The 25,260-nt window shown below is 38.7% G+C and overlaps 2 protein-coding genes across 2 annotated transcripts in view; both read left to right on the top strand.

Annotated features, from left to right (window-relative positions):
* TRAPPC10 (trafficking protein particle complex subunit 10) overlaps positions 1 to 4,589 on the top strand; it is a 44,305-nt gene extending 39,716 nt beyond the window's left edge. Inside the window, 3 exon segments of the mRNA XM_050897706.1 lie at positions 923 to 1,100; positions 1,510 to 1,704; positions 2,531 to 4,589. Of these exon segments, the coding sequence (XP_050753663.1) occupies positions 923 to 1,100; positions 1,510 to 1,704; positions 2,531 to 2,769 (612 nt within the window). The 3' untranslated portion in view covers positions 2,770 to 4,589.
* Positions 4,590 to 5,405: 816 nt separating this feature from the next.
* PWP2 (PWP2 small subunit processome component) lies at positions 5,406 to 25,177 on the top strand. Its single transcript, XM_050914834.1, has 21 exons — positions 5,406 to 5,423; positions 5,536 to 5,648; positions 6,494 to 6,588; positions 6,962 to 7,061; positions 8,092 to 8,235; positions 8,691 to 8,826; positions 9,352 to 9,572; positions 11,019 to 11,162; positions 11,942 to 12,012; positions 12,728 to 12,864; positions 14,020 to 14,168; positions 14,810 to 14,957; positions 16,075 to 16,225; positions 16,577 to 16,757; positions 17,709 to 17,856; positions 18,985 to 19,093; positions 19,563 to 19,628; positions 19,994 to 20,212; positions 22,601 to 22,751; positions 23,833 to 23,907; positions 24,074 to 25,177. The coding sequence occupies exons 1-21, from the start codon at positions 5,406 to 5,408 to the stop codon at positions 24,231 to 24,233; spliced, it is 2,736 nt and encodes a 911-aa protein (XP_050770791.1). The 3' UTR covers positions 24,234 to 25,177.
* Positions 25,178 to 25,260: the final 83 nt, after the last annotated feature.

Here is a 25,260-nt window from a genome sequence, read left to right as displayed (position 1 = left end):
GTTGGTTTTTGTAGTGCTTGAGATGAGCTCCTCTAATGAAATATTTAGGGTTTTCTAGGCCATTATCTTAAATGTTTCTTCTTTCCCTTTATGGACAAACTTTTTATTCCTTTGATCAGCTAGGAAGCTTAGAGGCTAGATATAACTTCCTATTAAAGGAATTGTATCAACATTATTTAATCTCATCTCTAAATTCAGACTTGTGTTACCCTTTTGGTGCTTGGGTAAAAAGTAGCAACATCAGAAGACACTCATTTGGTTAAATCCTTTTGTCTGTTTTCAGTGTTGCTATGTTTTCTACCTGCTTATTACAAACTGGCATTGAGCAATATTTTAGGTATTTGTTTACCTACTGGCATGTAACTAGCATTTGCTGGCACCTGTATCAGCATCTTTCTGGAGTTTTTAAAGAGAACTAACTGTGTTGACCAGTGGGTTTTTTTGGTAGAAATTTAATTTTGTAGTAATTAAAAACTGGCTCTTTGATAATGTGAGCACCGTTATTCTGGGGACTATGATGGTAAGAGTGATGAAGTAGTTCTCCTGTATTACTCAGAATTTGAGTGATGTGTCTGGAAAGTGAGGAGCCAAGAAACTAATAAAAGTTTGTTTAAATAGTAAGAAGATTGGTGTCCATTTAGGAGCATTGAAAGGCTGAGTTAAAGCACAGAAGTGGAGGGAAAAATGGTATGCTCACTGCTGGTATCAAAAATAGATTGAATCAAATTTGGTTTGATTATCTTATCACACTGAGCAAGATAATGAAGCGAACATTACTTATAACTGAATCTTGCATTAAAAAGATTTAATAGGACGTGGATGTTAAATGTGAAGTTAAGTTTGTACTGTATGAAAAGTTCAGTTTAAACACAAGTAAAACACCCCTTTTTTCTTGATAACAGCACTGTTTTCTTCCTGACAGACATTGTATCATGTGAAAACTGAAATTTTTCCACCTTTGGGGGCAGAGTATTGTAAAACAGGCTCACTCTGCTCTTTAGAGGTGTCAATCACCCGACTTGTTGACCTCTCGGAAGTTGACAGAGACGAAGCATTAACAGAATCAGATGGATATTGCACAACAAAACTTATGTATGAAGGTAAGAATATTTTTCTTAAGCATATTGACAAAATTCCCCAGTAGTTTTGTCATGATAATGACATCTGCTGCCAGACTTTCTATGGCACATATTCTTGTATTGTGAGTATGGCTGCTCAGTAAAACAGTTTTCATTTTGCTAGACTGAGAATATTTTATTTTTTCCTCATTAATCTGTCTTCAAGTGGAATATAAATGCTGTTCAAACTGGATGGATACTTGCTTAAGGCCCAACTACGGTCCCTTTTGTGTAGGACTGTTTTCTTACCTTGCACAGCTCTTCACTCATAAAAGCTGGTGGGCTTTTAGATGTTGCTAAAATACTGATTTTAAAAGTGCTCTAAAACTATACTGAGGGTTCTCCATTTTTCAGAAAAGATCTTTATAGTGTTTGCTCTTTATTCTTGCAGTTGTTGACAACAGTAGTAACTGGGCAGTCTGTGGAAAAAGTTCTGGAGTGATATCTATGCCTGTAGCAGCTCGAGCAACTCACAAAGTCCACATGGAAGTGATGCCGCTGTTTGCTGGTTATCTACCTTTTCCTGATGTCAGATTGTTTAAATACCTCCCTCACCATTCTGCTCACTCCATGCAACTTGATGCTGGTAAAGCTATCTTGACTACATGGCTACTTACAGAAATGATTCAGCTTCTCCTGTGTTCTTGTGTAAAGAGAAAAGCAAGGCGAGGAAGTATATTGACCAAGTACTTATAGGTGTCTTTGTTACTTACCTTCACTTACAGTTCTGATTTGAAACTTATAAAATGTTGCTCTAACGGGAACTTTGAATTCGAGTTGCAGCCTTAATTTGTGAGGAGGAATAATAAATGCATTGTTTTCTTCTATTTCCTGTAAAGATTATTGTGCAAATTAGTTGCTTCTGGATTTATAATGAAGTGAAAACTATTTGATAACCCTCTAATCCTGCGGTTTCATTGTCTGTAAACTGCACATATTCCTGTGTCTTCATTAGCTTTGAAAGTTTTTCCCAGTCTTTGAAAGGATTAAGTACAAAATAAAAGAACTGCTGAAAATTTGTGGCATATAAACCAGATTAGATGAAGAGTTTAAATTACCACAGCCACCTAGAGTATTTATCTGTACTCTTGAGTAGTTCCAGAGCTGTAGTGAGAATTCACTCGTACAAGCAACTTACCGTTTGTCAGCAGAGCTCCAGGAACTGCCAGTGTGCACCCTTCTAGCCTGTGACAAACGCGAGTTAATGCTACTTAAATTTTCCTTAGAAACCAATATAATTCACTCTGTTACATCTGCTGCTGGCCAAAAGTGTGCACAGACTGTTACCTCAGCAGAGATGATCAGTAACTGTTAACATGTGGTAAGTTGACGGTGCGTCTGAGCTATGAAATAATTTTTAAGTTGTTTAATCACTCCATTAGAATAAAACTGTGGGTTTTTGTTTTAAACAGATAGCTGGATTGAAAATGATAACCTGTCTGTGGACAAGAATGTGGATGATCAAGCCGACAGCAGCAGCATAAGGAGCAGAGGTAGCTTGCATTCTGCAGCTAGCGGGGAACACAAAGGTTTGCCCATGCCCCGTCTGCAATCCTTTTCATCTGGTCAGGTCTTCAACTGCAGCACGGGTATGCAAATACTTGTCATTCCCAGCAAGGACGACCATGTTCTGGAAGTCAATATCACGTGACAACTCGGTATGAAAACAAGGAAAACAAAACCCATTAGAAACTGGATATGAAAGCACTTTAAAGGATTATGACCTGATCAGTCTTTGTTGTAACATTCTAACTCTAAGGAGACCTATGGCATTCGACATGTACTGGCCATGGAAGCACCAGACAATTGTATCAATTTAAATGTACAGTGAAGCTTGTGTCAGCTAGTTTATATTGCCACTTTAGTATGTTTTGTGTAAGCTATTGGGTTTTCTCCCTTCAGTCACATCCTGCATCACAACACAGAGCAACAAAAACAAAAAAATCCAAATACTTGGACCACTTTTGTCTGGCAGCTGAGAGATTTATTTCATGCTTCCTGCATATTTTAGAATTTAGAGTTGGATGATATAGTTATCCAAATCTTGGATTTTTATGTAATAATTTACAGGCTTTTCCACACATGTGCCAGAAACACAACGAAGCATACAACAGCACATTCACTGGTGTAATAGTTGCTTTTCTGTGTTGTTTTTTTTGTTTGTTTTGTTTTATCATTGTTAATTCCTGCCATTGCAATTTTATATTAAACTTCCATCATTTGCATACTTGCATAGATGCATGGAAGAGCTACTGCTATAAACAATCTTAACTGAACAAAATTCCTTAATTTTTTGAGGCTTTCTCCTTCACAGAGTAGACACTGTGATGTCACATATTATATGATTTTTTGGGGGTGGGGGTTGGGTCATCCTCTTGCATAGTTCTTACCAAAGAAAGATATTGATAGAATTTAATAATAAATTATTTGGCTTATTGAGTTCCCAGATTAATTTCTTTTATTACCATTTCTAAGTGGCTTGGTTTGCTGCCCCAATTTTTAAATTGGGGCAAAAATTTCAGTATGATGTGATACTTGAACAGTCAACCTTTCATCATAAAGGCTTAGTGTAATTATTACTGATTAGAGGCCAGACTTCCGCATTCATGATGGAAGAAAGAGGTTTGTTTGATATAGGAAAGCTTGCAGATGTAGAATAATTGTGAAGCAAAGTTAAAACATGTAACTTAAAGAATTTCATTATTTATATCTGAAATGTAAATACAAAAATGTAAAAAAAAAAAAAGGTGTAATTTTGGTGAATGTTGCAAATCCACCTGTGACTGGAAAAATTACAACTCCTTCTGATGTCCTGCTTCTGATATTGAAACTTGTGCATTTAATGTGAGAATGACCTTTTCTACTTGCAGATCTATAATGGTGCATTGTCAGCCGACTCCACAGAGGAATACTGTCCCATATCAAATACTTGTCAGTAAAACTAAAGTGAGGGACTGCTCATTAGACAAGTTCATTGTTGTTATTTTTTTCTAAACTCAGGTTCTGCTAAATTATAAAGGGGAAGAAAAAAACAAACCCTCTTTCCAAAAAGAATTGCAATTAAGTTGAAAAATGAATAGGCACCCTGCACTGGTCTAAACTTTTTTTTATTATCTTTTATTTAAAAAAACCAATATGTCTAAATAGATGTATAAAGTAGACCTGCTAGCTGAAAATGTTCTTGTTATGCATCTTCTTTCTGTGAAGGAATGCCCTTTCTCTGTGGAAATCATACCATTTTATTCCGGATAAAACCCAAAGCATCATTTAGTGCGAATGACTGCTGGGATTCTTTGACTGGAAAAGGTAACAAGTTAGTGACTTTGACACTGCAGGTATTATTAATTCCATTTTCATGGTTTGCTATTAAATCATTTTTCACATTGTTCTGTAATATACTGTTAGATTAAACACATTGTACTAAGATTGTTTAATGAGATTGTAAGCGTTACAGTTCTAAATATACATGTTTTAAAAAGAAATCAGCTTCTCTGCTGCTGTGACTTCTCCCGTTTTCCTTTTTGTTTGAAGGAGTGATTGTTTCATCTATTTTAGCCAAAGCTACTTTAACAGAAGAATACTTTCTAAACTTAAATGAGGGGGCATATTTAGAATAGCGGTCTACAGCATCCTCTTTCGGCATGTGACTGGGCTTGCCACTTTCTGGAAAAGAGCTGCCCAGCATCCGCAGGGGAGCCCCGTCAGGGCTGCTGCTTCTCAGGTTTCAGGTAGCCCCGCTGCCACCAGCGAAGCACACGGACAGGCGCGTCCCGCCGCCTGGGCTCCGGTCTCTGTTTACCCTCCCGCTTCGGCTCCCCTGGATCCTATCACGGCCGGGAGCCGCGGGCCCAACGGCGCCGTCCTGAGGAGAGGCGAGAGCGGCTGAACGAGGGAACGCGGCCCTGGCTGCCGAGGCCCGGCGACAGCACGCTCTGTGCCAAGGCGCGCATGCGGAGACGAGGAGACCAATAACGCCGAACCGGCGTAATCGCGGGGCCCCTCTTGCTGGCAGCGATTCCCCTCCTCTACCTCGTAACGCCGGAGGGGAGGGAGGGAGGGCGGGCCGGCCGCTGCAGCGCGCTCCTCCCGCCCCCGGCACCAGCACCGGCTTCGCCCACCGTCAACACCCCGGCACGGCACGGCCCTGCCCCGCCCGGCTCCGCCCCCGGCGGGAAGCCGCCATCGCCTCCTCTCCGGGCGCATGCGCGCACGCCCCTGCGCTGCCGTTGTTCCGTGGCCACGCGTGCCGGCAGCGGCTCCAGGCGCTCCTCACGTGGGGCCGCCGCCATGAAGTTCGCGTACCGGGTGAGTCTCCGGCGGCAGCCGCCCGCGTGGGACGGCGGCCGCTGCCTCCTTCTCCCCTGCTCCCTTAACCGCTCCTCTGTTTCTTTTTTCCTTCCCCCTCCTCCCCTCGCAGTTCTCGGGCCTGCTGGGCACCGTGTACCGCCGCGGGAACCTCAGCTTCACCCGCGACGGCAGCGCCCTCATCAGCCCCGTCGGGAACAGGATCTCCGTCTTCGACCTGAAGAAGTAAGCGAGCCCCAGCATCTGCCTCCTCCCTCCCCCTTCGGCCCCCCTCAGGCCCGCCGGCCTAGCACTCCGCCAGCCCCTGCCCGGGCCGCCTGCCGGCCGCGGGGGGGGAAGTGGGGAAGGGCCTGGTACTGCCGGCACGTTTTTTTGGGGGGGGAGTAAGGCTCACAGGAGGTTGGGGAGCCCGACCCGAGGGCGGCCCGGCGGCAGCCAAGGCCGCGTTGTCCATAGCGTGGGGGGGAACGGTGCTCCCTGCGCCGCCGGCTCCCGCAGTCGTACAGGAACGGACGAGCGCGCTCCGTGCTGCGCGGTGTGGGGGTGCGGCTGGCATGGGCTGGGGTTCTCGAGAATGGTTTGCCTTCTAAGATATCCTGAAAAGGTTCTTGATTAGTGTTAAAAGGTAGAATAACTGTCGAGGTGTTGCACAGTGCAGATTTTCTGTACGTAGGTCTGTGGGGAGAATAGCGTAAGAAGTACGTAAAGGTGTGTGTTAGAAACAAAGAGGGGGGAAAATGGTTTGCTTTTGATTTAGTTGTATGGTTTCCTTGTGTGCTGCTGTCTTGTACTGTCTCTTGTATATGGCAAAGCCTAGACTGTCATTTGCCTTTTCCTGTAGGCCAGAGTTGTGATTGATGCTCGTTATGCTGGTATTCTGGTCAGGAGCCCATCTCTTACATAGTTGGTGTTTATGGGATTGTGACAGCTAAAGAAAGTCGTGGGGGTTTTACATCTGAATTGTTTCTGTGGCTTTAATGTAGGTATCAAACCATATTTCATTGATACCAAAGATGACTGTTATTTCTACATCCTTGTACCCAATTTACTGTTTTATCTTTTTCTTGCAGTAATAAGTGTGAGACATTCCCATTGGCTACACGGCTTAATATTGTGTGCGTGGGGCTCTCTCCGGATGGAAATCTTGCCATTCTAATTGATGAAGGTACTTTCGAAAAGGAGGTATTTGTTTTATAAAAGAATGAAATAAAAATGCAGCCTTAAGAGGGGAAAGTCTGTATTGCTAGGTATTCAACCTTAACACAAATTAGAAGTGCTCTACTTTAAAAATTATGTTAGAATTTCTGGGGAAGACATCTTATTTACAGAACTTAAAAAGAACCTATTTACACAATTTAGATAGTGACTTGTAATTTTGATTGTATTTTTCTTCCTAATAATATTAAGCACGCTGTCTTGAAAAGTTTCTGGGGAGTTACTTCCCACCCGCCCTTAAGGGAAGAAACTGAGCTTGCTAGGGTTATGGTTTCTTTGGGAACTTGATTATTTCCAAGATCCTTCTTTTTCTGCCCTTACAGAGGGAGCTGCCTTGCTTGTCAGTTTGATCGGGAAATGCGTGATACATCACTTTTATTTTCACAAGCCAGTTCACAGCGTCAGCTTTTCCCCTGATGGCAAGTAAGTAAAATGTGCATGCTTTAGAACAAAACAACAGAAATTACCCCATAAACTAGTTGTAATTGTGAAGACGTTCTGACCAATCTGGGGATGATACCTATTGATTAATGTAGGGGAGATTTTGAGCTGATCAGGGTCACTTATCTGTAAAGTTGAGAGGGGAAGAAAAGAGGAAAAGCAAAGCCTTGGAAACAGATACTGGCAGGAAAGTTGCCTGTCACAGATGTTGTCTGTGGTGGGACTCTTAGAAACATAGAAGATTTGCTGTGAGTCTTAACTGTTCTTATGTATCATAGGTAAGGTGAAAGAGCCCATGGCGGGGACAGTCAGTGCTGCAGAGTTGCATGATGGCACTCGTGGTGGTGCAGTTTCACTGCTGACTTGGGTTAGTCTAAGACAACTGTGCTACTGAAAGAGGCAATTCTCTGAATCGAGTGCTTCTTTTCATGTCCCTTATGTTTTAACTGCATGGTCACGGATCCAGAGTGTGGTGACATAAATGTTAGAAGCATCAGAAGGGTGAGAGGAAAAATTGCAAAGTTCCCCTTTTGGCAGCATTCCTCAGTTGGATTGACTTAAAGTGATCTTGAATGAGTCTTTGCTTGAAAGTTGGAATCACAGTTCTGTGTTAGGGAATTATACTGGCAACAGGACCAGATTAAAGGATATGTGTAACAGGGGTGCGGATGCTTTGTGTTTCTGAAAGTGGCCGATACATGGAGGTGAAGAGAGGTTGAAATAGAATATCCTGTTTTGAATCTTTGAACTTTTCCTTCCTTTGTAAGAATTAGAGAATAACTATTTCATTATTTTTACTGAAGGTTTTCTGTCTTACAATGCGTAAGTTGGGGGATAATATCAATCTGCAAATAATTTTTTGTTTTTCATTCGAAAGCAACCATATTTGTCATTTCGGTAACACAGAAACCTTTTTAACACTGTTTTGTTTCGTTGTATTGCAGTCTGTACTGAACAATTGTTTGCTTTAACAGCTTTGTGTGCAATTATGCTTTTTCCCCCTATATGACAGGAAATTTGTGATTACAAAAGACAATGTTGCTCTTATGTACCATGCTCCTGGGAGGAAACGAGAATTTAATGCGTTTGTTCTGGACAAAACTTACTATGGTCCCTATGATGAAACAACTTGTATTGACTGGACTGATGATTCTAAGTGAGTTGTTAAACTAAAGCACTGTCTACCTGCTCACGTTGTTAATATTTGTATGCATGTTACAGTCCATTTTCTTTGCTCTAAAGTATTGTACTACCTTTAAAAATTCTTTCTGGCTCTTCTGTTTCTTATTCTGTCTTGAATTAAAAAAATACAATTAGGCAGACTAGAAAGTATAAAATATGCACATATTAGGGATCAATAGTGGATTCTTGCTTGAAAATGCCTAGTTATCCGTAAAAGGAACATATCGTAGGAATGTGAGCACGGTTGACCTTTTGAATGTGTTTAATCCCATCTACCTTTGCTAGAGCTGGCAACCTCAGTTTACAACTCTGTTGTGTGTAAAATTACTTTTAAAGTGGTGACTGGTGTCTTCCTGCTCAGAATGTTCTCCGCCCAGTGAAGAGTTTTGCAAACCAGTGTTCTAATTCAAATTGCCTTTTCTTTTGTAGATGTTTTGCAGTGGGGAGCAAGGACATGTCTACATGGGTGTTTGGAGCAGAACGATGGGCAAACTTGATCTACTACTCACTTGGAGGGCATAAGGATATAATAGTAGCCTGCTTTTTTGAAGAGAACAGTCTAGATGTATGTATAATCACACAACATTCTTGAATTTTAATATTAAAATAGTTGAAGCAGAATCTTATCTGTAGATTGGGACGTTGACTATTTTGATAGTATCTCAGAATTTAGAAAATACATTAGTAGTATGTCTCTCAACTCCTCTGCTGTGATTGGGAGTTTACAATTCCATGAATGTTTGAAGAAGTAAACTTTAGAAGGAGAGTAAGTTGTTTAAGATTGCTGCCCAAAAAAGTTACAGTTTTAAGTATGAAAAAATTAATTAGCTGTAATGCTAACTGGTAATGAAATTGCCTTCGGTCTTTTAAAAAATTATCTGAGGGCAGGTAAAGTAAATCACCAATTCTCAGGACAAGTGAATTTTCCAGATCAAAGCACCTCAAATTCTAGAGGACTAAGTAATGTGTTATCCTAATGATGGAGTGCAGACTTGCTAACCCTTCTGCAAGTCTATATTTGTAACAAGACAGCAAAGTACAGAACATAGGTATTGCACGATAATTGTGTGTTTGTGTGTTTGTATTATAGCTGTACACAATTAGCCAGGATGCAGCTCTCTGTGTGTGGCAGTGTGATACGGAGCTCAATGGTTTGAAGCCCATGCCCCCTAAAGATGCAGCTAGGGAAAAGAATGCAGCAAAAAATGATGAAGAGTTTTTTGAAGAGCCAGAGGGTGAAGAAATTCGTGGAAAAGCCAATCCAAATGAACAAGAGACTAGAGAGAAGGTTAAATATTCACGTGTTGCAAAGTAAGTGATTTTCAGTTTTCCAAAGATAGAGTTGTTATGGGGATTTACTATATTGGGCTTTTTTCACCCTTTATCACTCATTCGAAGCAGTGTAAAACTCTGCCTAGGATTTAGTAATTTACTGTAGATCCCATTTTAAATAGTTTTGGTAGAACACATGTTTGTCTTACCTTGAGTATATGAAAGGCAATACCCTTCACCTTCAGAATAACAAGTCAGAACAAAAAACCCAACATGTTTAAATTGTAAGCTTCATGTAATAGAAAACAATAAAATTATATCTATGAACTTTAAAGAGGTCACTCTGAAGAACAACATTTAGAGACACACTCATGAGATGCAGGTTCTTAATATAGTGTCTTAACTATGTAACCTTTAGGAGATGGCAAGTGCCTTACAAAAGAGGGATATAAGTGCCTTATATTTAATAATATAAGAAATACTGACTTACAGCGTACGTGTTATTGTTTGAAACTCAAAAGGTGTAATGAGATCTTTAGTACAGTATCCTCTAAGTCTAGAGGCTTTGAGTTCTTGCAAGAAGAGACTGGTTGACTTCAAGAGGTGACAGCAACATTTGATAAAGATAGCTCATCAGCCTCTTTTGTGAACTACTTGGAGATGCCTTCCTGGAGGATCTCCCTATCTGTCCACATCAAAGGAGACATGACTTACAAAGAATAACCCAGTTTTAAGATAGTTGCAGCATTTAGCTTTGCTTGAAGAAGGATAATGTTTATAGGCAATCTCTTGTTAGTGGAGTGAGGGAGAGATGGGATGTAGGGACCAATTGGGAACACCTGACATCAGGCTTCTGTTCTCAGTCTCTCTGACTGTAAAGGGAGGTATAAAGAAAGTACCCTACCCCAACCCAGGCTGGAATTAGCCTTAGTGAACATCACTTCCAGACTGAAGGAATTTGGAGTATACAGCTGTTGGATAATGTTCAGATGCTCTTTTATTTGACGATCACATGGTGCTTATCTGTTTAATTCCAGTAAGAGAGATAGCTACAAAGAAACTGAGAAAACCTTCTTCACTAGGCATGTAGTATTCATGACTATTGCTTCAATTCCTTACTCTGTAAGAGGGCTTGCATATAGAAGGCTAACCATGAGAGCCATCCATATTGGCATTAGATGATCAAAAGGAAATGCACAGTGCAGTTCCTCTGAGGTTAACTTTTAGTCCCTTTCATTGCATGTGATCAAGTGTCACTTCTGATAATCAGATTACTGTAGCGGCTGTAAACATTGAGGAAAAGAAGAGAATTAGCTTTCACTAGCTATGTAAAGTACATATATTTAGCAGTTTCTGGAACTACTGGTTTTTAGTTTTATTGTAGGATACCTTGATCAAAATATTTGACCTATATTGACATGCAGCTGTAACAGCATACTTTTCTTTCACATTCAGTTTCGTTCTTTCTTATTTCTTTGATGCCAGGTATTTTTTCAATAAAGAGGGAGACTTTAATAACCTGACATCTGCAGCCTATCACAAGAAAACACACCTTTTAGTCACTGGTTTTGCCTCTGGGATCTTTCACCTACATGAGCTTCCAGATTTCAATCTGATCCACTCCTTGAGGTGAGGTGTGGGGTGGTTGTTTTTTTGGTTTGGCTTGGGTTTGTGTGTGGGGTATGTTTTTTGAGGGGGTTTCTTGTTTGTTTGACTGAGAACACACCATGTTTAGTAGTGAAGGATGAATAATCAGAGCACAAAAATCTTAAAACATGAGTATCTATTTAGTATTGTAATTTTGGAAAGGCGGAATCATAGTTAGACTAATGTAATAAATACCGTACAACTCCATTCCGTAGCTTATTATGGAAAAGTGAGGTCTGAATGAGGAACTCCAGGGTAGTCAGTTGTTGGCTATAGATTTCTTCAATGCTTTGGACTTTATGTTTTCAGTTTCTTTGTAGAAAATAAAGACAGTACCTGAAAAAAAAGTTCTACATATGTAAAATGATCTGCAAATTGTCTCTAAGTTGAAAAATAAAACCATAATTCTTTTCCATCACTGTATGATGCTAGCTAAAGAATGCATAATTTCCCTGTACAAAAAAATATATTTTCTTTTTCCTGAATGTGGGGAGTTTTACTCTGTGCTGGCAAGTACATCTTTGTTTGGGATGTAGATACTCTTATCTTCATTCTGAATAAGGCAATATTGTCTGTCTGATGTTTTTGAGTATAATAAAGGAAAGAATTTGTATGCGGCTTGTGATGTTACAGTGATACAGAAGTTCAGTAAAGTAATCAAAGAACTTGCTTGAACAGAGGTAATAAACCCTAGATTTGAAGTTTTATCACGCAGGGCGTGAAAACGCAAGTTTGTTTATTGGGTAATTCTCTTACTTCAGTATTTCAGACCAAAGGATAGCTTCTGTTTCTATCAATTGTACTGGTGACTGGATTGCCTTTGGATGTTCAGGTTTGTAAATTTTTTTGGTTTGTATTCATGGAAAAATGAGGGCCCATTTTTGTGGGCATGCAAGCCCAAATTCCTCTTACTCGTCTTGACTCCAAATGTTAAAGTTTTGTTAATAATTTATAGTCTCATCTCTGTAGTGTCTAGATATAGTAAAGCAAGTATCCCTAATCAATTTCTCCTCACAGAATTCTTGTGATTCAGGAAAATATTTTGTTGACAAAGGAAAAAAATATATGTTTCATATGTGAAAACTCTAGCAGAATTAGAATAAAGCCCATATCCCTTGTCGATTATAATATGCTTTCATTCTGGGCCCAGTCTCTCTCCCTTTGCCAGTTGTTGCACATGCCATTTTACAAAGCTGCCTGGATGTTCCAACATTCCTACCCAGTCCATAATGGCTTGCATGGTAGCTGAGATTATACCTTTATATGCAGCCCTGCTTTTCTTTCCAGCTCATTTATCAGCTGGTTGATAGCATTGCTGTTGTAATATTGAGAATGTTAATCCAAGTAACAGCTCCTGGTTGTTGAGGAAAGTTGTGTTGAACTTAAAAAAGGGAAAGGGCTTTTATTAGGATTGATAGATGCGTAGTGCAACCTGTCTGCATCAACCTTTGTTTTTTTTATGTTGCTTGCAATTATGTGTTTTGTGCCTTGCATTTGCAGGATCGTTGTATTCATAATTCTGGTTAATCCTTCTCATGCGTTTACAGGTTTGGGTCAGCTCCTGGTGTGGGAATGGCAAAGTGAGTCCTACGTGCTGAAGCAGCAGGGACATTTCAACAGCATGGTTTCATTAGCATATTCTCCAGATGGACAATACATAGTAACTGGAGGGGAGGATGGGAAAGTAAGTGATGCAGTATTACTGAAATATGAACTTAAGTCTTAATAATATAGTGAGCAGCTTGAATTTCCATTTTATGTAGAAAGTTCTGTTACTGTAACTGATACATATTTTTCTTAATATAAAGTCATAATTTTTTGTCCTCACTTTTCTTAAATGTTTTGATTTTTCTCTCTAGAGCATATATATTTTGATTTATTATTACTGTATCTCTGCCAATTACATCACTTATGCTTTTTAGCAGATGATTTTTTTAATTATTATAGATGCGGTCACCATAAACACAAAAAGATCTAATTCATCGAATGTTAATTTATGTATGCTTGTGGTGGTTCCGTGATATTTTGGGATGAATGAACTTCAGTCACCCAAATTCATGCCCTTTTAATAATTGGTTTTGAGGTGAAATTAATTTCAAATTATTTATAAAAGTGCAATTCCCAAACAGATTTTTCTGAACGATTGCAGAAGCTTGTTATTTGAAAGAAAAAACAGCTTTTCATGGATGACTTGTGTTAAAATGATAGGCTATGTGTACAGATACCTTTTTTTTTTTTTTTTTAAAAAAGCTGTTTTGTAGAGTAATCCCACAGTCTCTTGGCATGTAAATGGGACAAAGATAGTATCTTATTTCCTATAAAAACTTTTGAATATCAGAAAAAGACCTGCCACTTTATGGTTTCTGCCATTCGGAATCAAAATTGGCCAAACCCCACGAGTCTCAAAGTGCAGATAGCTAAATGCATAACATTTTTGTTTGGAAAAAAAGATTGAAATATCATCTCAATTGTAACTTCTGGAATGGCTTCGTGGTTGGTTTTGAATTTGACACTTGTCTTATCCTTGGACAGTACAAAGCTTGGGAGCCCAAGATGCTCACCAAGTGCTATAGCTTTCCTTGAAAATTAACTTTGTTTCAAAGTTTTTTTTGTCTGTCTTGACTTAGATTTTCATGTTGTATATGTGTCTTTAGGGGTTTAATGATAAGCTGTGGCCTGTTTGCCTCACTTGCACAGAATTCCTTACTGATAGTATCGAAAGTCCTTTATGCTGTTGCAGAGTTCTAGGACTAACTTTTCTTTACTCGTTTGCCTTACACTTTCTTTCTTTCTGAACTGATGATAGAGATTCTAAGAAGGCTTTTCTTGTCTCTTGCAGGTGAAAGTGTGGAACACTTCAAGCAGCTTTTGTTTTGTCACTTTTACAGAACATACCAGTGGTGTAACTGCTGTAACTTTTACTTCCAATGGTTATGTCATTTTGAGTGCTTCCCTAGATGGAACAGTGCGTGCCTTTGATCTACACAGGTAACTCTTCATAAAGTTTTTGTGTCTCATTTAGTCTTCAGCTTTCACCCCCCAAAATACAGCAAACTGCTGATTGCTTGTTTCAAGTTGAAGTTGCACAAATGTGAGTACTGCTTTACTGATTTTTGGTTCAGCCTTTGATTCAAATTTAGATAGCAGTTAGGAATCCTGTCACTCCATGCAGTTTCTGTGATGAAAATTCTGGAAGAACTTTTCTCAGAGAACCTGGAAATCCAGTAAGGTCATTGTCTGGCTCTGCTACTCAAATGGGGAGGAGGCACCTGTCTAACAGAACATTTGCCATAGTTTTAATAGTTGAGCCATTATAATACAACTGTGTACAGAACTGGGTGTGTAAACAAGCCCATGTTTTCTGAAGAATGGACATATGCTATGTAATAGAAGAAAGCTCTTCTGTTTGAGTATTTTTGGCTGCTATTTCTGCAGAGTTGTTAATACCTTTTCTGAATCTTGGAATCATGCTGAGGCATTGCATGTAATTTCATACAAAGAATACTTTTTCTGTAGATAGCTTAAAAGACTTTACAAGTAAAATGAAATCCTTTTTTAAATACGTTTGTAAAACATATGTTTAAATCTACCGAAAATGTTCTCATAATTTATTTTCACATTTACAACAGATACCGCAATTTCCGTACCTTTACATCTCCACGACCAAGTCAGTTCTCTTGTTTAGCTGTGGACTCCAGTGGCGAGATTGTGTCAGCTGGTTCCCAGGATTCCTTTGAAATATTCATCTGGTCAATGCAGAGTGGGAGGCTGCTAGATGTAAGGATCTACAATGTTTTAATACAACATGAAGTGTTTTGTTATATTCAAGAACTGGAGCTACACTATGTTACTCTCAGTAATTTTTGATTTATTGCATGGATGCTATCCTGGATTTGTGTGGGAAATAGTTTTCAGAATTTTTAAGTAATGAGCTCTTTCTAGCTAATAAAGTAACACCAGTATTGCTGAGCTACCACATGGGCATCAGAGTCTTTCCTCCAGTAGTTGTTCAGAGGTGTTCTTTTCTACATATTTTCTGCAGGTAACGAAGAAATTGTAGGTGCTGTCCTAAGATCAATACAGATTTCATGGACAGTTTTGCTGGAGCAGAGCAGGGGCATGATTTCTTGTATAGAAGGTTTTTATTGTGTAGGGCGAGAAAACTATTAAGTTAAATCCCCACTGTCTTGCTGCTAGTTTGAAGTGCATTCTCTTCAGAGTAGATGTAATAAAGGAGGGACGCAGTACTTCTGAGCAAATCAAACTCATTTGCTATTTTCAATTCTTAAGCATTATTGTACATCTTGTACAAGTAGATGAACTCAGCAATTCATGTATTTAATTTGGCATAGCTATTGAATACAGATCAGTATAGTAACTCAGCATATACTTGAGTGGATCTGCAGAGTTTTGAGTTTACTTTCTTTCCTTGATTTCTTTTGAGAGGATTAGGAGCTCCATGCCATAAAAATCTGTATTACTCTTATTCACAGTTTTTAGTAGTGTTTTTTCTTAAATGTTTTCAGCTGCAGATATACTGAATTCTCAGAGCAATGACTTGCTTTTTCACAGTTGGTCTGATTGTTCTGATGGGGGGGGGGGAAAGCACACCGTATTCCTAAGTCTTGGTCTCTAAAGAGACTATGTGCATGCATAAGAGTGGTTGTAGATGCCTGTGCAGAGGTAGCACTTCAGTGAATTTTTTTAAAACTTCTGAAAATAAAAAGTTGAGAATCACTGGTATGTATCATGCCACATGTCCAAAAGTGACCTCAAGCACGTGTGGACAAGTTAGGCATGGTTTCATTGCTATATTTAGAGTTTACTGAATGCAGATTACATGAATTTGAGTTTCTTTCACCTAATTCTATGTTATCTCTTCTTCTTTTATTAGGTCTTATCGGGTCATGAGGGCCCCATCAGCAGTTTGTCCTTTAACCCAATGAAGTGTGTTCTAGCTAGTGCCTCTTGGGATAAAACTGTCAAGTTATGGGATATGTTAGACAGCTGGAGAACTAAGGAGACACTAATACTGAACTCAGATGGTAACCTTTATTTCATCTTATATCAAATATAAAAATATTATCAAAAATATTTCAAGAATGAACAACAGAACATGTCAGATACACACTCACTCATTCTTGGTAATGAAAACCAAAAGTTGAGATAGTTCTCTATAGTACTTAGTTAACAATGCAAGAAAACTTTTTTATTTAATACTGGCTCTAGCTTTATAATTAGCTAAACATTTGTATGTTGTCCAGAGAAAAAGTACAATCATACTTGTTACTCTTAAGCTTTTTCTGGTAGTTGCGATAAGAACCTAGAAAAATATAGGCTATTTTCTTAGAAAAAGATCTGACTGCATTTTTAACTGTTAATTAAATTATTTGCAGTTCTTGTTGTTGCTTTCCGTCCTGATGGCAAGGAGCTTGCAGTTGCTGCTTTGAATGGACAGATAACATTTTGGGATCATGAAAATGCAGTGCAAACTGGCTCAATTGAGGGAAGGCATGATCTTCAGATGGGAAGGAAGGAGCTTGATAAAATAACTGCCAAACAAGCAGCCAAGGGAAAGTAAGTAAATGAGAATGCAGTGAAAAGAGGGTGCCACACTGGCTTGCTGTTGGATTGTTTCTTTCCATTTGGTTTTTACGTGAAGATTTCAGAGTACATCTGCTGTTCAAATATTTTGATTCTGATGTTGGATCTTGACATCTGGATGGATCTTTTTTGTCTTTTGCTGTGTTCACCCACTCATCAGCATCATTCTGAGCACGTGTTCTTTTTCGTCAGTTATAAACTTGGGTTGCCAGCATAATATTAAGCTTCTCATGACAAGTTGTTAATTTGCTAAATGTGATAGGTTTTTAAGTGGGTATCTTGTTATGGAGGTACTAATATGTAACTGTTAGTGTATAGAAACTGTTACATTTTTTAAAAAATGTAAATATGCTGTGGGTTTTACTACACATTACTACACATGTGAAGTATGTTTAAAGGCAAGTTGAATTTGTGTGCTGTCAAAAAGTGTAATATAGAAGTCACGTGTTTCATTCTTCTCTTTTTCCCTTGAGCCCCTCTTTTTTTTCCATATTGCTCCCACTCAAAACAAAATGAAAAAAGGAAACAATGACTTTTTGAAAAAAAAAAACGTATTTTTTTGATGATGAGCTCTCAACCATCTCTTTAAAACATGCCATGACATTGGTTTTTCTCTAGCTCTTCTGACCATCCTTAGTGTTGTTTAGGGTGTAGTTGAGAGCTCATTTACTGAGCTGCGACTCAGAATCAGAAGTATGGAAGTACTTCAAAAAGCTGTTGAAGTTCTAAGTTGTTTGTGATTCATAGTAAAGCACCAAGTACTTGTTTGTGGTAAATGATTTTGTGTGTTAAATACATATCGTGTGAATGAAGATCTCCACTTTTTCCATGGAATGGTTATTTTTCTGTGTCTTCACACTGTACTCATGTCTTTTAGCTCGTATGTGGCAGTGAAATTAACTACTTTCCGTTTTTCTTTACTAGATCTTTTACTACTCTGTGCTACTCGGCAGATGGTCAGTCTATTCTGGCAGGTGGATTGTCAAAATTTGTCTGTATATATAATGTCAAGGAACAGATTCTTATGAAAAAATTTGAAATCTCATGCAACTTTTCTTTAGATGCAATGGAGGTATGTGAACACAGGAGTCAGGTTTTTTTATTCCCTCCCCCCCCGCAAGACTTTGGGTTTGGTATAACATCTCATTAAGTGGAATTCATGAACGGTTGTTAAGCACAGGTTCATTTTCTTGGTTTTGTGCAGGAGAGTGGTAAGGAAATATTTCTCAGAAAACAAAATTAATTCCTGATACTCAGCTAACTAAAGCCTTGCCAGATTGCAGTGTGTTTGTATTGAATGAGCAGAACTGTTAAGCATATTTAAGTCAGTTGGCACCTAACTTAAAATTGAAGAGAAAATTTAAATTATCGATATTTTGTACTACATTAACTTTCCCTGGATGTCAGTTGCTTGTGTTAGCAAAGAAATGAAGGATTTTATTGCGGACACAGAAAAAAGTCACTGATCTTCACAAACTCGGTTTGTGAATATTGCCAAATGCAAAATTAAATTCCTTTGAAAGTAAAGTGAATGATGAAAAGCATCAGAAGGAAAAAATTCCAGTAACCCTTTTTAACATCCCTTTACCTGGAAGAATGATTGTTCCCGTGTTCATGTCAGGCTGTATTTGACTGTGGTTCCAAGTTGACGGCAGTGGTTTGTGAAGCAGCCTTCATTTCTCTGCTGCCCTCTATTGTGCTAGCGTAGCTCAACATGTGGCTTAAAAGGATACCAGAAGTGAGCCAGCTGGAAAAGAATCCTAGAGGGGATAGGTGTTTAAAAATGGGGGGGCAGGGAGGTCCCGAAAACATCATGTGCATAGCTGACTGGCTACGCCGCCATTACATTAGCACAGTGCGCTTATGGAACCTGAAGGGGAGGAAGAGTAGGGCTGCATCTGAGGAAATAGTGCATCTCTTAAGTAGAACAATGTTATAATAATGTGAAACCACAGTCTAAACTGAGTTGTGCTGTTCTGAGGCCTTAAGACTGAAGCAGCCTGATTCTCATCTGTGGTCAGACACTGTTGCCTGCTGTTGTGAAATTGTCACTTTTCTCCGTGATTTTGCAGAAGCTTTTGGAAGAAAGTGCAAGGAAATAATCACTACATAACTCCTGAATGTTATGGAGAATTTTCAATTAATACAGATGTTTGAGAGGAGATTCAGTGTAGTGAATGGAACTTATATGTTTTTCTAGGAGTATTTAGATCGGAGAAAAATGACTGAATTTGGCAGCATGGCTCTGATTGATGAAGGGGCTGGAGGTGAAGATGGTGTTGCCATTCCGCTTCCTGGAGTAAAAAGAGGTACAGCTTTTGGCTTTGCTGTCTTGTTACTAGTTTTATGTGGATCAAAACCTTTGATGTAGAGTTGATACCAGATAAGAAGGGTTTGAATTGTTCAGCTCAGTTTTAAAGTTGGGATTACCTGAATGTTCTGTAGCTGCTGGGATCTGTTACACAAGTGTTCAGCTGATGTATGGGTGGGTCCTTTTGCATAGTAGAAGCAACAGGCAATGGGAGGTACTGTGGTCTCCTGGATATGGAACCCAGCAGTCCTGATTTAATTTTCAAAGAGCAAAATTCAGTCCCACCACTTCAGCTGTAGGATCTCTTGGACGTGGACTGTCCCTTACTTACCCTGTCTTTAACTCTGCCAGGTTTTGGCATGTTTCACATTATTTTTCAGCATAATGATAACAGCATAGTTAGACTTGATAGCTAGACCATGAATTTTTGGTGAATACATTAAATCTCTTCTAAACTTCTCTTTTAGGTGACATGAGTTATCGACACTTTAAACCAGAAATAAGAGTGACTTGCCTGCGATTCTCTCCTACAGGTGCGTATTGACAATTAATGTAGGATTTTTTTATTCCATATAAAACAAGCAAAAGAGTAGAGCATTGGAGGAGTAATAATGAAGTACAAATGCCTTGGAGATGGTGTCTCCAGATGTTACACAGTGCTGCTAGATTTGTAGTCTGGTTTCCTGTGCAGTGGATAATTAGGAAACTTAAGTGTACATCATGTTCAGCTGGTATTTTTCACAAGCACTGTCATTGCTGACAGGTCCATCAATGATGCACGGCTTTCCGTCTTATCCACTTCTTGTAAACAATGAAGAGTCATCTGTTTATCGTTACTCTTCTGTTTCCATGCTAGAAATCCCAGCTTTGTTCTTAAATATTGTTACTTCTCTTCTAGGACGAAGCTGGGCAGCCACCACCACAGAGGGTCTTCTTATCTATTCACTGGACTCTGGGCTAATTTTTGATCCTTTTGAGCTGGATATTGATGTCACACCCAGCAATATACGCAAAACACTGCATCAGAAGCAATACACTATGGCTATCATCATGGCCTTCAAGCTAAATGAAAAGAAATTAATTCAGGAGGTCATAGAGGCTGTACCTAGCAATGAAGGTGAGTGGATTTTCCATGAAATTTGGCTGAGCTAGCTGTAAGCAGAGATGCGTAATCCAAGTAAGTTGAGGTGTAAAGGGCAGAGTTTAGCTCTTGGGGGGGAGTTAGGGAGTATCGCATTGATGTTTAAGGACTTTCTACTGTAGCTTAAGACTAAAGAGGAAGGGATGGTCTTTTGTAAAAAAAGTAGACTTTTTAGTGTTAACATATGTTTTAATTTTACCAGTCTACTGTGTGCTTATCTAGTGGCTTTTGAACATGGAATTTGATCAGGTCTGGATATGCAGGTAAAGTTTTTGGATGTCAGTTCTCGGAAGCAGCTGATGTTAGAGAGGCACAATAAGTTTAACATGAGTTAGCAGTGTGCCTGTGTGATGAAGACAGTTAACCAGATACTGGGCTGTACTATCAAGGATGTAGTTAGCAGTTTGAGGAAAGTGATTAGTCTTCTCTCTCGAGCACTTGTGAGACCACGTCAGGAGTACTGTGCCTAGTTTTGGGCCTGACAGTACAAGAAAGACATTGATACTCTGGAGCATCTAGTGGAGAGCTTGGAAAATGGTTGGAGGGCCAGAGTGCATGACAGCTGAGGAGAGGCTTGAGAGAGCTGGGTTTGTTCAGTCTTTAGAAGAGAAGGGGAATATTTTTACTGTCTTCGAGTGCCTAACGGGATGTTAGAAAGAAGGCAGAACCAGACTTGGAGTTGCACAATGATAAAACAAGAGGCAACAGACCTCTTGCAACATGGGAAATTCCAACTAGATATTAATAGTATTATGTTGGGGGTAGTCAAATACTGTGGCAGGTTGACAAGGGAGGTAGTGGAGTCTCCATCCTTGGAAGTGTTAAGCACTCTACTGGATAAAGCTCTGTGCCAGCTGCTCTGAATTAGTCTTGCTTTGGACTGCCAAAATTTGGAGTGACTCTGCAACTGTCAGCCCTTAGAATTTCTGATGATTTTTGTTCCTTTAGTTATAGTGTTTGTTAAATTCATCCCTCTAAACAAATGTAAATATGGTCCTTATAGAAGGCTGTGTTCACACAAACCAAACAAATTATTAGTTAAATTCCAAGCTTTCTAACAAGAGACAGATGCTTTCACAATTGTGACATCAGAAACAAAAGGAATAGGTAAGATGTCGCCTAGCTTTGGAGAATATTTACTGAAGTCGTCATTCTTTAACACCCTTTTCATCATTTTGATAACTAATGTGCACATTCATTAGCTATATATGGTAGACATGACCTTAAAAATAAACTTTCAGTAGTGTATTCTTAACTTCATAATCTCATTAACAGTTCTGTCATAGTAACTTTAAAGTATGTTTTCTTAGCTTTACCTCACTGTTGTTACTCCAGTGAAAGGTATTTATTTCCTTCCAGTGTTTCATGTGTTACAAATAAAAATTCCTTTTGTCTAGTCAAAACGTGCTCTGGTCTGAAATCAGATGTGTTGCAAGCCAACTGCTTTGTAGGATTTTCTTACCTTATTCCCTAGGTAGCAAGCCTGATAATTATGAATGTCAGGGTAAATCATCTTTTGCATACCTGTGTTGGCATAATGGTGTTTGCCTCTGTCTGGCAAAACTTAGTTGCTTTTACTGAAGTTAACCAAAACTCCATGTGCACAGGCAAGACTGGGTAAGTAGGCAGGTGCCAAAACCTCAGGAGCAGAGGTGAGGCATGGAAATTTCAGGCGTTGTAATCCACTGTTAACAGAATGAATGTGTGCCTGTTTCTTTAAAAGCAGAAAACTTCTTTCACAGTTGAATGTTACATAGGCCGGTTGGAGTGGCTGCAGAGAAATAGGAGTTGGTTATTTTTGAGAGAGGATTATATATAATGAGATCATCATTGTTAATGTGAGATTATTTTGAACGCTTATAAATCATGCTTTGTGCTGCGCAATTGCTAACAGCATTCAGACACTTCCTCTGTGAGCAGGCGACTTTGCTATCTTTTCAAGTACCCTTTATTGCCTCTGATTATTACGCGTAACTAGTTCCACTGAACACAGAAATTTGTATGAAGTCAGAAGCAACAAGACTTCAATAAAGTCTAGTTACACCGAAAGAGGAGGAGAGGGCGACAGTAAAAGTTCTGAAGGAGAGCTGGTGGGGAGAGTATTCTGTTAGGAGGAAGAACCTGGGGAGGGGGCAGTTAAGTTCTTGCTTTTAAATACAGTAGTGATTAGAAGGCTCAAAGAGGAAAGACTTGCCTCCTGACAGACTGTGGTACTCTACCCTGAAATACAATATTAAATATCAAATAGTTGCCGAGACAATGCTTTCTTCTTCTTCCCCTTATGCTTTCCTGTGGTCTCTTTCATGTTATTCCAAATAGTAATTCAGCTCTGATGTCTGTGGGCTTTTTTTCCTTTTGCTACAGTTGATGTTGTCTGCTCATCACTCCCGGACCTGTATGTGGAGAAAGTATTGGAGTTCGTGGCCTCTGCATTTGAGATATCTTGTCACTTAGAGTTCTATCTTATTTGGGCTCATAAGTTGCTCATGCTGCATGGACAGAAACTGAAAACAAGGTGAGATCTTGTGAAAGTCAAAATGCTGACAAGCATTTTAAAATTTATTTACCTGTCAGCTGAAGGTTTTTACTTAACATTTACTGACATTCTAGATAATGCATACACAATTAAAACTACTTAATTTTTACAACTTCTTTACTGACAATAAAAGTTACAGTTTGGACTCGATGATCTTAAAGGTCTTTTCCAACCTAAACGATTCTATGATTCTAGCAAGTGTGCATGATAGAATTGGAATGCATAGTAGGATTTGTGAGGATAAATTGCAAAAACATTTTTTGAATATTACAGGTAAAACTTTGCATAGCTTCCTTAGCCTATAAATGCAAGAGTGATAGTAGGATTTTGGCAATTGTGTTTTTAAACAATTATGCATATTAAATATAACTGAAGGATAATGTGCAGGTGCTGACTGCGTTTTTATAGACTTAGCTTGTGATTATAGGATGCACTCTTAGCTTGTTAGAACTCTGATTTCCTACATAGTTCTTTACAACTACATGGGCCTGGTCTGTGAATTATATTCGGTCCACCCATAATATAGAGTTTATAGACTTTTGGGAACAAAAATAGGCAAATTTACAAATTTAAAGTAGGCTGAGTGAGAGGTAATCTGAAAAGGAGTCCTGCAGGTTAAAAAACCAGTGCATTGTGTAACTCTTTCCTTGCTTCAACATAGGTATTAATATTTTAGTTACTGACATGACTGGAACAAATTTTCTCCTTTTGTTGCTGTTAAATTAGAAGAGGACAATTTAAAACAAACTCTTCCTTGTTCAGAAGGCATTGTAGTACCTGGAAGGAACTGTTGTCACTACAGCAAGCAGAATTAGTTCTTCAAGCAGCAGTTTTGACATTAGAAAAGAAATATTTCTGACGATATATTACTTGTATTGAGTATAATCATTGAGGGCAGAGTCAAAAGCAAAGAGCTTTTGTTTATTTAGTATTATCTTAAAACGTTGATGTTGAAAAGTTAACCTGTATGCTTGTTAAAATTTTGAGAGTATAGAAAAGTTCTAGATTTCTATATGTAAATATAAATTGCACTGCATATTACATGTTTTCTCCATTCAAGGTCAGTGAAGCTGCTCCCTGTGATTCAGTTCCTTCAGAAAAGCATCCAACGTCATTTTGAAGATGTTTCAAAACTGTATGTATTTAAAAGTTTAACTCAAAACCCTGCACAAAAGTGTGGAGTAATTTGGGGGATGATAGTGTGGTATTAGAACTTTTAAGAGGGTCTTCTTTTAGAGGTGTTTTTATTTTAGGAGGAAAATGGAGTCTTGTTTCTAACATGTTCCTATTTATTTTTTCAGCTGTGAATGGAATATCTACAATATTAAATATGCATTGGCCATTTCACAACAGCGGGGCATGAAACGTCTGGCAGAAGAAACATCAGTAGATGAAGAAGACTTGGATTCCGACAGTGATTGTCTTATGCAAGAAGTTCATAAAGACAATTTGAGTTCCTAGTTACTCTTCGTGAGAGGGAGAAAACCTAAGACAGTAATTTTATGCAGTGGTATTCACTGAGAATGAGTGGCCCTCATAGCGGCATAATTTAGCTCTTAACAGCGTGGATGGAGTTACATGTGAGTTTGGGGGAAATGTAGAATAGACAAAGTGTCATCCATGGCGTATTTGATGTACCCTTTGGCTGTAACAACTTGACAGCATTGATTTCTTGGTTAATTGATTTCTTTTTTTTATTATTCCTGATTTCAAGTAAGAAAAAAAAAAATATTCTTCTGTCAGTGAAGTTAGAAGTATGACTGGAAGAAGTGTATTCTTTATTAAAAATGCATTGTACATAGATTAAGTATTGTGAGTTTTGTAATGCAGTCATACTTTGGACTCTATCCTTTTTTAAAATCATTCTTAGTTGGAGGTCTACATATTGCTCTCAACTTGTTTTAAATGTTGTTTTACTTGGTTTCAATACGTACGTATTACTGGAACACTGTTCTCTTAGTTCTATAACTTCCAAACCTGATCAAGTTTCAATAATGAGGATAAATGATATACCCATAGCAGTGAATGTGGGAGAAAATTTCCTGGGCTGTACAACTTCTGCAGAGGTTTAATTAATAATCTTGAGATACTGTAGTAAAAATTTGTTTGGAAATTACCAACTCAATAATGTAACTTAAACTGTAAGAGAACATGTTACAAATGTTTCTTTTTCTGATGAAAGCCATTTCTTGTCTTGTTTTTTTAAAATGTTGTTTATTAACATATTAAAATCTGAAACTTTTGATTTCCTTGTTTTTTGTGAATTGGCCTGAGAATTGGCTAATAACGACAGCGAGGTCCTGAATGCAAAGAACTATATCCGTGCTTGCAATACTTTCCAGCCACATGTTGAAAAGGCTTTGTTAATGAAGATACTGCAAATATTAACAGAGCCAGAATTGATCCCTCCCCCCCCCCCCCCCCCCCCCCCCCCCCCCCCCCCTTCTTTCAGCATATGCTGTTCTGGATTTGTTTTCTGGTCACTTTC

Source organism: Gymnogyps californianus, chromosome 1 (genome assembly GCF_018139145.2).
Source record: "Gymnogyps californianus isolate 813 chromosome 1, ASM1813914v2, whole genome shotgun sequence".
Classification (NCBI taxonomy): Eukaryota; Metazoa; Chordata; class Aves; order Accipitriformes; family Cathartidae; genus Gymnogyps; species Gymnogyps californianus.
The sequence above is the reverse complement of the archived record's forward strand: the minus strand, read 5'-3'. Positions and strand labels throughout refer to the sequence as shown.